The sequence below is a fragment of the Pongo pygmaeus genome, chromosome 1 (assembly GCF_028885625.2).
Source record: "Pongo pygmaeus isolate AG05252 chromosome 1, NHGRI_mPonPyg2-v2.0_pri, whole genome shotgun sequence".
Lineage (NCBI taxonomy): Eukaryota > Metazoa > Chordata > Mammalia > Primates > Hominidae > Pongo > Pongo pygmaeus.
The window spans coordinates 116,039,515-116,052,068 of record NC_072373.2 but is presented as its reverse complement, the minus strand read 5'-3'; the positions used below and the strand labels follow the sequence as shown (position 1 = coordinate 116,052,068).

At 36.8% G+C, this 12,554-nt stretch overlaps 1 protein-coding gene across 22 annotated transcripts in view; it reads right to left on the bottom strand.

The window, feature by feature from the left end:
• PHTF1 (putative homeodomain transcription factor 1) overlaps positions 1–12,554 on the bottom strand; it is a 129,143-nt gene that overhangs the window by 69,056 nt on the left and 47,533 nt on the right. For 16 of the 22 annotated variants that reach the window (XR_010123755.1, XR_010123759.1, XR_008495742.2 and 13 more), the window contains 7 exons: positions 11,882–12,103; positions 8,210–8,338; positions 7,502–7,774; positions 6,279–6,410; positions 5,694–5,780; positions 2,425–2,580; positions 1,333–1,428 (listed from right to left, as the gene is read on the bottom strand). Coding sequence is in view for 14 of the 22 variants with exons in the window: in XM_054463632.2 (XP_054319607.1) it covers positions 1,333–1,428; positions 2,425–2,580; positions 5,694–5,780; positions 6,279–6,410; positions 7,502–7,774; positions 8,210–8,338; positions 11,882–12,103 (1,095 nt within the window). In the remaining 8 variants the exon portion in view is untranslated. Of the gene's footprint in view, positions 1–1,332; positions 1,429–1,659; positions 1,873–2,424; positions 2,581–3,187; positions 3,457–5,693; positions 5,781–6,278; positions 6,411–7,501; positions 7,775–8,209; positions 8,339–11,881; positions 12,104–12,554 lie in introns of those variants that run through there. The other 6 variants (XM_054463683.2, XM_054463693.2, XM_063651903.1 and 3 more) reach the window with 3 other exon arrangements.

The following is a 12,554-nucleotide window of genomic DNA, read 5'->3' as shown; positions in this document are numbered from 1 at the left end:
TACAAAAAACACCAAAGAATTGAAATGAGATACATGTTTTCTCATAGCTACTCAGTGACTTCTTGCTGTGTTTTGTCTTGGGTATATATGAATGCTTAAGGCTGTCTTTCCTTAATATTCAAAGAGCTACCTTCAAAAAATCCATAACGTGTTCTCACCTACTTTTCTACTAACCAAGATTTTTTTTAGGTGGATTTGAGCAATATGTCATTTGTAGTTTTATATATATATATATATATATATATATATATATATATATATATATATATACACACACACACACACACACACACACACATATATATAAAATATGACAGACATCAGCAATCATCAGAACCTGGGTAACAAAATTGGAAATTTTTTCATAGTAGTTATTAACCCAAAACCATCAGGTCAGCATTTTGAATCTACACAGCCTAGCATCTATCTCTTACTGGGTTCTGAGAAGAAAAACATTAATTAATGTATTTAAAACAGGTTAACTCACTTTATTTTTCTGGTATAACACCACCACATCGTGGTCATAGCTAGAGCCTGGGTCCTCTACATGGAGAGTCTGGTATGGGTCTTTAGGCCATGGTCACTAAATTCCTGATAGGGAGACTTGGTGAACATGTCTCTTACCAGAGGTTGGGGGTGAAATAGCTGTAGGTCTTGGAGATGGCATCAAAGGTGCCCTTGGCAAAATTGGCCAGGGTAGCAGCGCAGTCCCCAGTCAAAGTGCAGCAGTGGTGGGTATCCACCATCAGCAGCAGGTTCCTGGGCACAGGGGCCAAGACAGTACCAATGCCTCTGGAGGCAGGGATGAGGCCACCAGCACAGAGATGCAGGCTGCCAGTCACCTTGCAAGGGTAGTGTGACTGTGGGGCTTGCTAATCTTGTTCCCCCAGTAGTCTCCTCACACAGGGAGGATAAAGAGCTTGACCATGATTATAGCCCCATGGATGGTGCTGGCTACCTCCTTGGAGCACTAACACCCAGACCAACATAGCCACTGTAGTCCTCAATGGTGACAAATGCCTTGAACCTGGTCCTTGATGCACAAAGAAGAGGCAGATCTCCTCCAGGGACTTGATCTTCATGTCCTTGACCAGATGACCCAACTTGGTGATGGCGAGCCACTCTTTGTCCTTAACCTTGCCTCCAGGAGCTCTGTGACCTCAGCTCTGGTCCTAACCACCACTGTGACCCCTACCCCTGATGCCACTGTGGAAGAGTCCACTTCCAGGACCCCTCCCAACCCAAGGTATCATCTGCCATTTAATGTTTTCTCAGAGAAGAGACTGATTTAACTCAAATGATAGTAAAAGTGTATCACAGCCTATGACTTACTTTCAACAACTTGGTGGACAGCTTTAATACATTGTTTACTAGAGTAAGCTGTTCTTTCTTATTTGGCTTTTTTTCCATCTTAAGATATAAATTAATCTAAGGGAAGGAATAGAAATTAAGGTAAATTTCTTAGAAAAAAATATATATACTGCATAAAATCTGGCATATTTCAAAGGTCATGTTTTCAAGTAAAATAAATTTTGAAATTCCAATAGCTATTGCTACAGAAAACATATGTCATGTACTCTAGCCCCCATTCCTGATCAGTCTCCCTCTGGCAAAGAAAAACTACTTAATGATGAAAAATTAATGATGAAGCAATTTAAATATCAAAACAATGAAAAATTTTAATATTACTTGCAACATAACATAATTAGCACGTAAGCACCTTGAGTTCAAAACCTCTATCTTATTCATCTCACTATCCCCCTAGATAATCTAACATCCTCATTAAACATTTATGGAATGGAAGAAGATAGCTCCTTTTACTTTACTAATTCCTTATATTTTGCCTTGTAGGAAGAATTCTCCATTATGATTCTAAGACAAAAAAAAAAACAAAAACGAATGATAAATGTTTTTATTCAAAGTTTATGGAAAAACTTGAAATTAAAAACAAAATTTTAAAAAACTTTATACTACTCTGTATTTACAAGAGATATTTCTCAATCTTAGTGTCTATTCACATACTGAAAACCAAGTATTTTCCAAACACTGAATAATGTATTCTATGTCTGATACAGAAGAATTCAAGAAGCTTATTATACATGCTAAATGACAATTACTCTAAAGATCTAATACTTGACATAGAATATGAGATTAAAAGCATGCTCCATTACTGCCAATAAAAATCTTTCTATAGTATACAAAGTCTTTTCAATACATTAGATCTTAATTCTCACAGAGCAGGAGGAGATATTACATCCATTTTATTAGGGATAAGCAACTACAGAGCAGCAAAGTGACTCGTGAGGTCCTGTAGCTAGAAAGTGACAGCTAGACAGTGATTAAACCCTGAATCCTCTGCAGGAACCTTACAGCGTATTACGCTACCCCTAACCACTAAACCCAATTGACAGGACTGATCAATACCTGTTCTGTAAGTAATATCGAAACATTGCTGTATTTCTTATTGGTTTCAGACCCCAATGAGGCCAGACGCAATAAGAAAAGTAGTAAAGCTGTTTCCCAGATCAAAAACTCCCAGTTATAAGCATCATTCAGGAAAGTTTTATGTCCTTGGAGAACCTATACAAAGGATCAAAAAAAAGTTAAGTTTTTCATTTACCTTAAAATCATGTAATTACTCTTTTACTCTGTCAATTTAAGAACATTTCCAAAAATCCAATATTTTAATACTCAAAGCAGAAGAGCTTTAATACTCATAAAATATTACCTATTTATTTAATCACTATATATTTCTCTAAGTTTTCTAGATTTTCTCCTTTAGCAAGGGTCTAGAAGTAACAAAGAAGGAAAATACCAAAAATAAAATAAGACAAATGCATTTGCAGCTACTTTAACTATCAGTGTGTCCACTCACAACTATATGGCAACCATTATTCAAAGTAATAACTTTGCATTATGTCAAGTGAGCTCCCTAAAACATGTGGCTCATTCCACTGGTATGACTAGAAAATCCTAAGGATCAGTTCTTTATTCTGTTTTAGGCTCCAAATAACAATAGCAGCAGCAACTACCATTTACTGAGTGCCTATTATGTGTCAAATTTTCTGGTAAAAGGTTTTTGTTTTTGTTTTTAAATTTGTTGATTTAAAAGTAAAGAAATTTACTCAAACAAGCCCAAAGTAAGATGGAATTTACTGAAAAACATACAGATAATGCTCACAGAAACCTTGTGAAAAACAGGAAGTCACCAAGCAGCTGCCCTCTCCATCTCGCTTCCCCCAGGGCTACGTAGGCTCCCATCTCCACTCCTCTTAGTCAGCTCCATTGCCTTACAAGACCTTTGTTTTCTGCCTCCCCACTGAGTTTGACTCATATTAGTTTTGGCTTGTCATGGCACCCTAGCAGCAGACTTCTCAAGATAAAATGTGGAAATCAGAAAGCAATAGAATCCTAAAAGTGCTGAAAGGAAATAACTGGCAACCTGGAATTCAATTCCTGGTAAAAAAAAAAAAAAAAAAAAAAATCATTCAAAAGTGAAAGTGATAAAATATATTTTCAAACAAGCAAAAACTGAGGGAATTCATCACCAGCAGACTGGCACTAAAATAAATACTAAAGGAGTTACTCAGGTAGGAGGAAAATAATCCCAGAGAGAAACATAGAAATTCAGGAAATAAGAAGCAATGGAAAAGGTAAATATGTGAGTAAATATGATTAATTACACAAAACAATAATAATTACATCTTGTGGTTTTAAAATATATGTAAAATTAAGGTGAAGGACAATAATACAAAAGGTGAAGAGGTAAATGGGATAAACTGTTCTAAGGGCCTAGCATTATCAAGAGAGTGATAAATTAATCATTTTATTAGACTATAAAAAATTATGCATGCATGTTGTAATCTCTTTACTACTTAAAACAATAGTAAAAGAATATATAACAAGTTAATAGGATTAAGTGGAATATTTAAAAATATTTGGTTAATAAAAAGATGACGAGAGGAGTGAAAAAGGAAAATTAGCAGGTAGAAAAAGTAAGAACCAAATATATTTGTGGTTATAGTAACAACATTAAGTTTAAATGGGCCAGACACTCCAAAATCTAAGACTGTGAGGATGGATTAAAAAACAAGCAACCAACTGGGCACAGTGTCTCATGCCTGTAATCCCAGCACTCTTGGAGGCCGAAGCAGGAGGATCCCTTGAAGTCAGGAGTTTGAGGCCAGCCTGGGGAACAAAGCCAGACTCCACTTCTACAAAAAATTTAAAAATTAGCCAGGCTAGGTGGCATGTGCTTGTAGTCCCAGCTACCAAAAAAAAAAGAAGAAGAAGAACGAATGAACGAACACCAAGCAACCATAAGAGGAAATGCTGATTATGAGAGACACACCTAAAATATGAGAACAAAAGAATAAAAACAGGTAGACAAAGATATAACATGTAGAAATGAATCAAGACAGCTGGTGCAATGAAATTAACATCAAATCAATAAGAAACATTACAAATAGAGACATTTTGTAGGGTCATGAAAGGCAAAGCCTGACATTTTTCCAGATTAAAGGAGACTAAAGAGATGTGACAATTACATGCAATATGTAATTCTGAATTGGATCCTGGATTCAGAAAAAAAAATAAATCACTATAAAGGACATAAAAGTCAATTGCCCAAAAAGATGGATAACAAAGCTAAATCTGGATGTACCCAGTTACACATAAAGCAAAAACTGACAGAAGAGGAAACACAGACAAATCCACAATCAGAGTTAAACACACCTCTACCAATGGCTGACAGAATAAGCCAAAAAATTCAGTAAGGATGTAGGTAATTTGACACATAAAGGACACTGCTCTCAACAATGACAGAATACAAATCTTGTCAATGTGCTAATGGAAAATTTAATAAAACTGAATATATGCTGGATAACAAAGTAAACCTCTACATATTTCAAAGGACTGAAAATATTCAGAGTATGCTTTGACCACAGTAGAATTACGTTAAAATTCAATAAAATTCAAAAAGTATAAGATAAACCTGTAACTTCTTTTAATGCAGAAAGCACAGAAGTGCTTTACAAAAATAGACCCTGTCAAAAGGATACAGGAGGGGGTTTCTAAGGGCTCCCACTGGCCAAATTTGGGACAATGTAGGCATCCAAGCAAATACAGTAACAGATTTTTTTTTTTTTTTTTTTTTGTAGAGATGGGTCCTCATTATGTTGCCCAGGTTGGTCTTCAACTCCTGGCCTCACACAATCCTCCCACATTAGCCTCCCAAAGTGCTGGGATTACAGGTGTTAAGCTGCTATGCCCAGCCTATAGTAATAGATTTTAACCCACTGTATAAAAATGAGAATACATGATTCCACAGTATAATAAATAAATGAATGAATAAATGAGAGGGAAAGAAATGAAAGATCTACCTTGGAGTGACAACTAATAAATACAGAAGGACTAATGTAGTCAGAAAATCAGTACTTTGCAATCATATGATAGTTTTATTATCAATTAATAATTACCAACTAAAATTAGAGCGATCTTACAGTTTGAAAGGACTTCAGAATTACTTGTATTCCCATTTTGAAAGGTTAGAAAAATTACCAAACATCCAAAATAGTAAAAAATGTAGATGCATTAAAAATACATACTTAAAGACAGTGACCTAAGTCTAAAACAGAAAGTGAACTCTATGATAGAATTTTCATTTTTCCTTAAAGCAGATGTGAAACTTTTACCTGAGCACAACAAATGAAAGCAATCGAAAGTGTCAGTAGGAAGACCGAGGATACAACCACATCAACTGAACGCTGTGGCCCCCGTCTCTGTGGAGTGAGACACATGTGTTAATGTTTTAGTTACTGGCAGACAGCAACCACCCTCACATTATTAACACTCTGAATTGTACTACATTCATGTGAAAATAATGTTTATAAGAAGTTTGTGAGATAGGATTTTAACATATTTTGGACGTCATCAACTTTAAGTACTGAAATCCATGCATTTCCAAATTAAGGGTGACTGATTCATTGACATACTTTCAGCTGGAGTATTTCCCAAAAAAGTCAGAAAAATATGCACTATTTAATTATCACTTTGCCCCTAGGAAATTCAGATTTTCTTTTCCCTTTCTAAGCTCTTCTTTACCTACCCCTACCAGCTTTGCAGAGATATGACATCCAACTTGCTGTCCAGCAAGTCTGTCAGCTGCTGATATAATCTGCCTGACACCCAGAACTACACTGTCTACTGAGTAACTGCTGCCAGGAGCTTCAGTGGGCATATTCTTACACATACTGTACTGTTAATCAAATAAAACTCACCTTTAGATAGGAACGCAGTGATAACCATATTTTAATATTCTCCACCTTCTTAAGTCTGAAATGAGGTATTTCATATTTCCTAGCTTTCCTGGCAGAAGTAATATGGCTGAAGAGCTTTGCAAATAAAAATCTCTAGAAGAGGTTTAAAAAAAATCACAGTGAAATGTATATATGTGTCTGTGTATTCATATAACCGCCAACGATATTCCCAGAATACAAAAATGTTAAAAAGAATGAAGTTCTAATCAGTGACCAGTAAGACAGGCAGTGAAAATTTTCATTAATAGCTCATTACCCTGTGGTTTCCAAAGCACATTACATAGTAACATACTTCTTCACAATGTGGTACACTCAACATTTGCAAGGAATATTCTTTGGAGACCCCCAAAGAATGGTTGGCGTTTGTGGACCCACTACTTCACAAACTCAAATGTTTATACATGATTCTGGCTTACTCTCAAATAAAATTTCCATTCAGAATCACATTTCTGTGGCTGGGCATGGTGGCTCATGCCCTGTAATCCCAGCACTTTGGGAGGAAAGACGGGCGGATCACTTGAGCCCTGGAGTTCGAGACAAGCCTGGGCAACAAAGTAAGACCTCACCTCTACAAAAATACAAAAAATTAGTCGGGTGTGGTGGCGCAGGCCTGTAGTCCTAGCTACTGGGGAGGCTGAGCTGGAAGGACTGCTTGATCCTCAGGAGGTCAAGGCTGGAGTGAGCCGTGATCACACCACTGCACTCCAACCTGGGCAATAGAGCAAGACCTAGTCTCAAAAAAAATAAATAAATAAATCACACTTCTTCTGCATATCACCAATATTTTAAACCCTCCATCCATAATTTTTATCAAATTTCAATAAATTTATTTCTCACTTGGCCATTTTTCACAAAAACATTATCACATGTAGATAATTATTTTATTCTATGGATAAAAAACAAAAAAGGGACACTGAGTGCAGATGCTAAGCAGTCGGCTAGGCTCACTCACTGGCTAAGCCACTTATTCTACACATGGGGCCTGGCAAAATTTCAGATTACAACGTGTAATATGTAAATAGTCAATAACACAAACAATAAATCCACAAATATCAAAAGTCCACTTATCAATCCTTTATTGCCCACATCAACTTGAAGAGAGACCAAATCAAGAGAACAAAAACAACTCAATGGAATATCATATACAAAAACCGGTAAAAAATTTTACTTATTTCTCCACTGACCTGTTTATATGTTCTCTCTGCCACACACATCATGAAAAAAAACATCCAAGTAAGACACAATCTTTCAAAAAAATTAATTATGGACAAAACAATAATAGGTGTAACAGGTGGTGCCCCACAAAAGAGAGTCAAGATCTCCTCAGCTGAAATGGACTTTAGTTGGTCAAGGCTCTTCTCACGGAAAAGTCGATGTAAGAATGGAAAAAATGCTAATCCAACAGTGACAACATTTCCCAGCATCTGATAACCTACTCCTTGCTGATAGGCATTGACCTGTGAATTAATTTAAAATTTCCACCATTATTGTGTTAGCTAAATGGAGTTACAAAGCAGTATTTATCAAACACTATTTAGACTATTAAAAACACATTCTAAGAGTATAAATACAAATGACATATAGATTTATGACTTTCAAATCTTATTAAAAATTGGGATTCAATGAGATAAGGAATATCTGTAGAGCATACCTGAACAGTTGATTATGTTAATAGAGACCAGGTATAACAAATAATGTATATACTACCATGTAAAGACTCTGACTACAAAATTACATATATATGTTAATAATGTTATTATATATAATATGATATATATATATGTGCTTCAAAAGCAGAATCATACTGTTTTAATCACTAAGAGATTCTTATAAAATAGCTCCTGATCACTTAGTATATTTTTTGAAAAATCTGAAAACATATTCAGTCTTACCCTACTCATGATGATGCCACTTATTTCCAACACAGACATATCCATCTTTTTGCACTCATTCCCCTCCCAGATTATTGCACTAACTCGATCAGAGGAAGGACTTGAATTCTGAAGCCAGAATAAATGATTCTGAGAAGAAAAATATAAAATTGTTTCTATCCATGCTTTCTTGCCTCCATCAGTTTTTCTTTCCCAGGCTCCATTCATTTGCCAACACTCTAATAACCACCTCTATAATGCTGGTCCTTTCTTTTTTTCTTTCTTTTTTTTTTTTTTTTTTGAGACAGGGTGTCACTATGTTGCCCAGGCTGGTCTCAAACTCCTGGGCCCAAGCAATCCTCCCATCTGCCTCCCTCTATACAGCCTTCTGTGTAGCAAGGACCATAGTCACATACCACCACGGCTCGCTAGGTCCATTTTTCTTTACCAAACCATTCTCTCATCTAGAGAGAGACTAAATGTCTTCTGTTATGAGGAGAGATAGCAGTCCATGACCTCCAAGGTTGCTTCCCTCTCTAAAGGTATGGAAGTGAGGATAAGCTTAGTGTAGTCATGGGCCATTAAGAAAGAATTTCTAGAGCTACGAGATTACACTGGAGTAATAGGAAGTAAAGGAAGAGAGATACTAAAAGTCCTTATAGATCACATGAATGACTGAGGAGTTAAGTCTGTTTCTGGTCTAACCAGGACACAAAATTAGTGAGGCTTAGAAAAGCTCAAGTGGAGACAGTCACAATGAAAAGAGCTCCCTCTCCTCCTCTGCCATATCATGTCTTATTCTTTAAATACTAGCTCAAGTCCCATTTCACCAACATGGTCCTCTCTGACAGCCTCAGTCTTACTAACTTTGCCCTTCTCTGAAATGAGAAACTTCTACAGTCTGTATCAGACAAATTAGCATCTTATTATATGGTGCTTTTATGTTGTCCTCTATTTGTTTCCTATATAATTATCTTGTTCCCAAACTAAAAGATAACCTTCTAGAAAAGGACCATCTGGCATATTTTTTCTCTTTCTACCACCATGCTTAGCATAATGCCAACAAGCATTTATTGATTTGAATCACTGATTTGATTGATTCACTGACTTATACAACTCATATTAAGCACCTACTATGTATCATGCCTGTGGATAACATGGAGAACAAGATAGATGTCCTTGCTATCAAGGAGCTTATAGACTTCTGAAGGAAGTTACTATACAGCATGGTAAGGAAAGGCAAGAGTGCTTTAGGAGTATATAGGAAAGGCTTCCTGAAGGAAGCATCACTCAAGCCAAGACCTGCCTGGAAATAAAAAGGAATAAACCGAAAGAATTGGCATTAGAGAAAATTATGTCCCAGGCAAAGAAACCTGTACGTGTAAGGGCCCAGAGGCACATGAGGCCTGGTACATATCAGAAACAAAGAAGGTTAGTCGAGTCGAAGTTCACTATGTTAGGAGCAGGGAGGGAATGGTCAGAGATGAGACTGTATTAGAACAAATAAAGCAACAGAAGCAAGCAATCCAGAAAGAAGAAAAAAGGATTTTAAAGGAAGTGGCATTATCAGATTTGTATTTTAGAAGTATCACTCTGGCTGTAGCAAGGAAAATGAAAGGAACAGAGGCAACCCTACAGAAGCTACTGTAATGATCCAGTTGAAATAAGATGATGGCCTGCACCAAGCAGGGCGACCAGAAACAGGGAGATGCAGGTATTTAGACAGCTGAATCAAAAGAACATAAGCAATTAAGGGTGGAAAGAATGAGGCCAGCTGGGCGCAGTGGCTCACGCCTGTAGTCCCAGTACTTTCGGAGGCCGAGGCGAGTGGATCACTTGAGGTCAGGAGTTCGAGACCAGCCTGGTCAACACGGCGAAACCCCGTCTCTACTAAAAATACAAAAATTAGCCAGGTGTGGTGGCGGGTGGCAGGCGCCTGTAATCCTAGCTACTCAGGAGGCTGAGGCAGGAGAATCACTTGAGCCTGGAAGGCGGAGGTTGCAATGAGCTAAAACTGTGCCACTGTACTCCAGCCTGGGTGACAGAGTAAGACTCCATCTAAAAAAAAAAAACGGGGTCAGGAATGACTTCAAGCTTTTTGACTTGGGTGGGTAGTGTGGTATTAAGAAATACAGGGAATAAAAGAAGAATAGGCTAGGTGAACAGGATTGGAAAATGATTTATTGCATTTGACATGGTGAGTTTACCACACTCAATTATTCTTATATATGTCTTAAAATTATATTGCAAATCTCAAAGTAGGGGAGTGCTAAGGAGATCAACATCATCATGATACTATGCATAACTACTGAAAGCTAATGTAATTTAGATGAATCTTCAGACTGAATGCAAAAAATATTTAGCCTCACTGCAAAATCAGAAAAAGTAGCATAAAATTTTAATGACAGCCAGGTATGGTGACTCACCCCTGTAATCCCAACACTTTGGGAGGCTAAGGTGGGAGGACTGTTTGAACCCAGGAGTTAAGACCAGCCTAAGCAACATAGTGCGACCCTGTCTCTACAAAAAATTTAAAAATTAGCCAAGCATGGTGGCTAATCAGGAGGCTGAGGTGGGAGGATCACTTGAGCTGGAGAGGTTAAGGCTGCCATGAGTCATGATTGCACCACTGCACTCCATCCTGGGCAACAGAGTGAGCTCTGTCCCAAAAAAGAAAAAAGAAAACTTTAATGAGAAAATTTACACTGTTTCTTCTTCATTTTTTAAAAATTATATACATTTAATGAAGCAATTTTTTAAATGAAAATGTATAACCTAAATCAATGGTATCTTTGAATCAAGAATATTTGATAATTAAACAAATATATATCCATCATCCACTATTTGCAAGCCAGTGTGGAAATATTTAGCCTAAAGAACAAAAACCTAAGAATCATAACAATCATTAACATTAAGCAACTGAAAAGTTGATAAGAGAACTATTTCTTCATCATTCAATCTATCCAGAAGTGGAATAAGCTGTATCATTGAATAACAAGCACTCCAGCTCCAGAAGTATTTAAGAGGCCAATTGATCATCTGATGGAGATATTAATAATAATGCTAACATTTATTGGGCATTTACTCTTGCCAGGTATTATGCTATGTACTTTATATTATCTCATTAGCTATTTCACACTATTCCTAAGAAGTAAGAACTATTATCACCACATAACAGATGGTAAAAAATTTACACAGATGTAGAATGAATCTCTACATTGGTTGGAAGGTTGAAATACCTTCTAATGGCTATCTGATTTTATGATATTAATATAAAACCTGAAATTAAAAGCATTATTTATTTTATGCATTGTTCAAAAAGCAAGCAATACCATTTCCTAGTAATTCATATGTAACACTGTGATGTTGATGAAAATATAAGGTATATTCTCTATATGCAAACTCTACTCATACAAAATATAAAATACACATTAAGGACCATTCTAAGGAAAATAATAAGAAAAAGTAATATACAGAAAAATTTAGGTTAGGGCAACTCTAGATTACTTCTCCCTGAGTTCTAATCCCAACATCTTCACTTATAGGCTATGCTCAGTTTCCTCACCTCTAAACTGGGGATAATAATAGTATCTACGCTACAGGATTATTGTAAAGTTAAATGAGATGACAGAGTACCTGACACACAGTAAGAACAGAATAAATACTAGCTATTCTCATCATGCCTGCACAGACCTGCTGAAAAACATCCTCTTTGGGGTCACGTTTGGTCCCTGAGTGAAGGGTATTCACATGGGCCCCCTCACTGTCACTGGTGACAGATGACCGGCACTCTGGGCCATGTAGCAGGTCGTCCCATAACATATCCTCCGTCTCCGAGTCATGGCGGGTGCTTTCTGAGTCTCTTCTTGACATGTTGAGGCTTCGAGAGCCACCACTCACACCCAATCTAGAGCCCTTTAAAGGAAAACAAAAAGCAAAAAATGTTATTCATCTTTAAAAATAATTACATGTGAAATAAAATTAAAACAACTTATCTACAGCAATGGTTTGAAAGCCTTCAAAAGTCAATCACCATGAATTCATTTTTTCACAGGGCTTCACGTAACAATAATGCTTTTTTATTTTTTGATACAGGGTCGCGCTCTGTCACCCAGGCTGGAGTGCAGTGGCATGATCATAGCCCACTGCAACCTCAAACTCGGGCTCAAATGATCCTCCTGCCTCAGCCTCCTGAGTAGCTGGCACTACAGGTGCATACCATCACACCCAGATATATATATAGATATATATATATATCTATATATATATATATATTTTTTTTTTTTTTAAAGATGGGGTCTCATTTTGTTGCCCAGGCTGGTCTCCGACTCCTGGTCTCAAGCTATCCACCCACCTCAACCTCTCA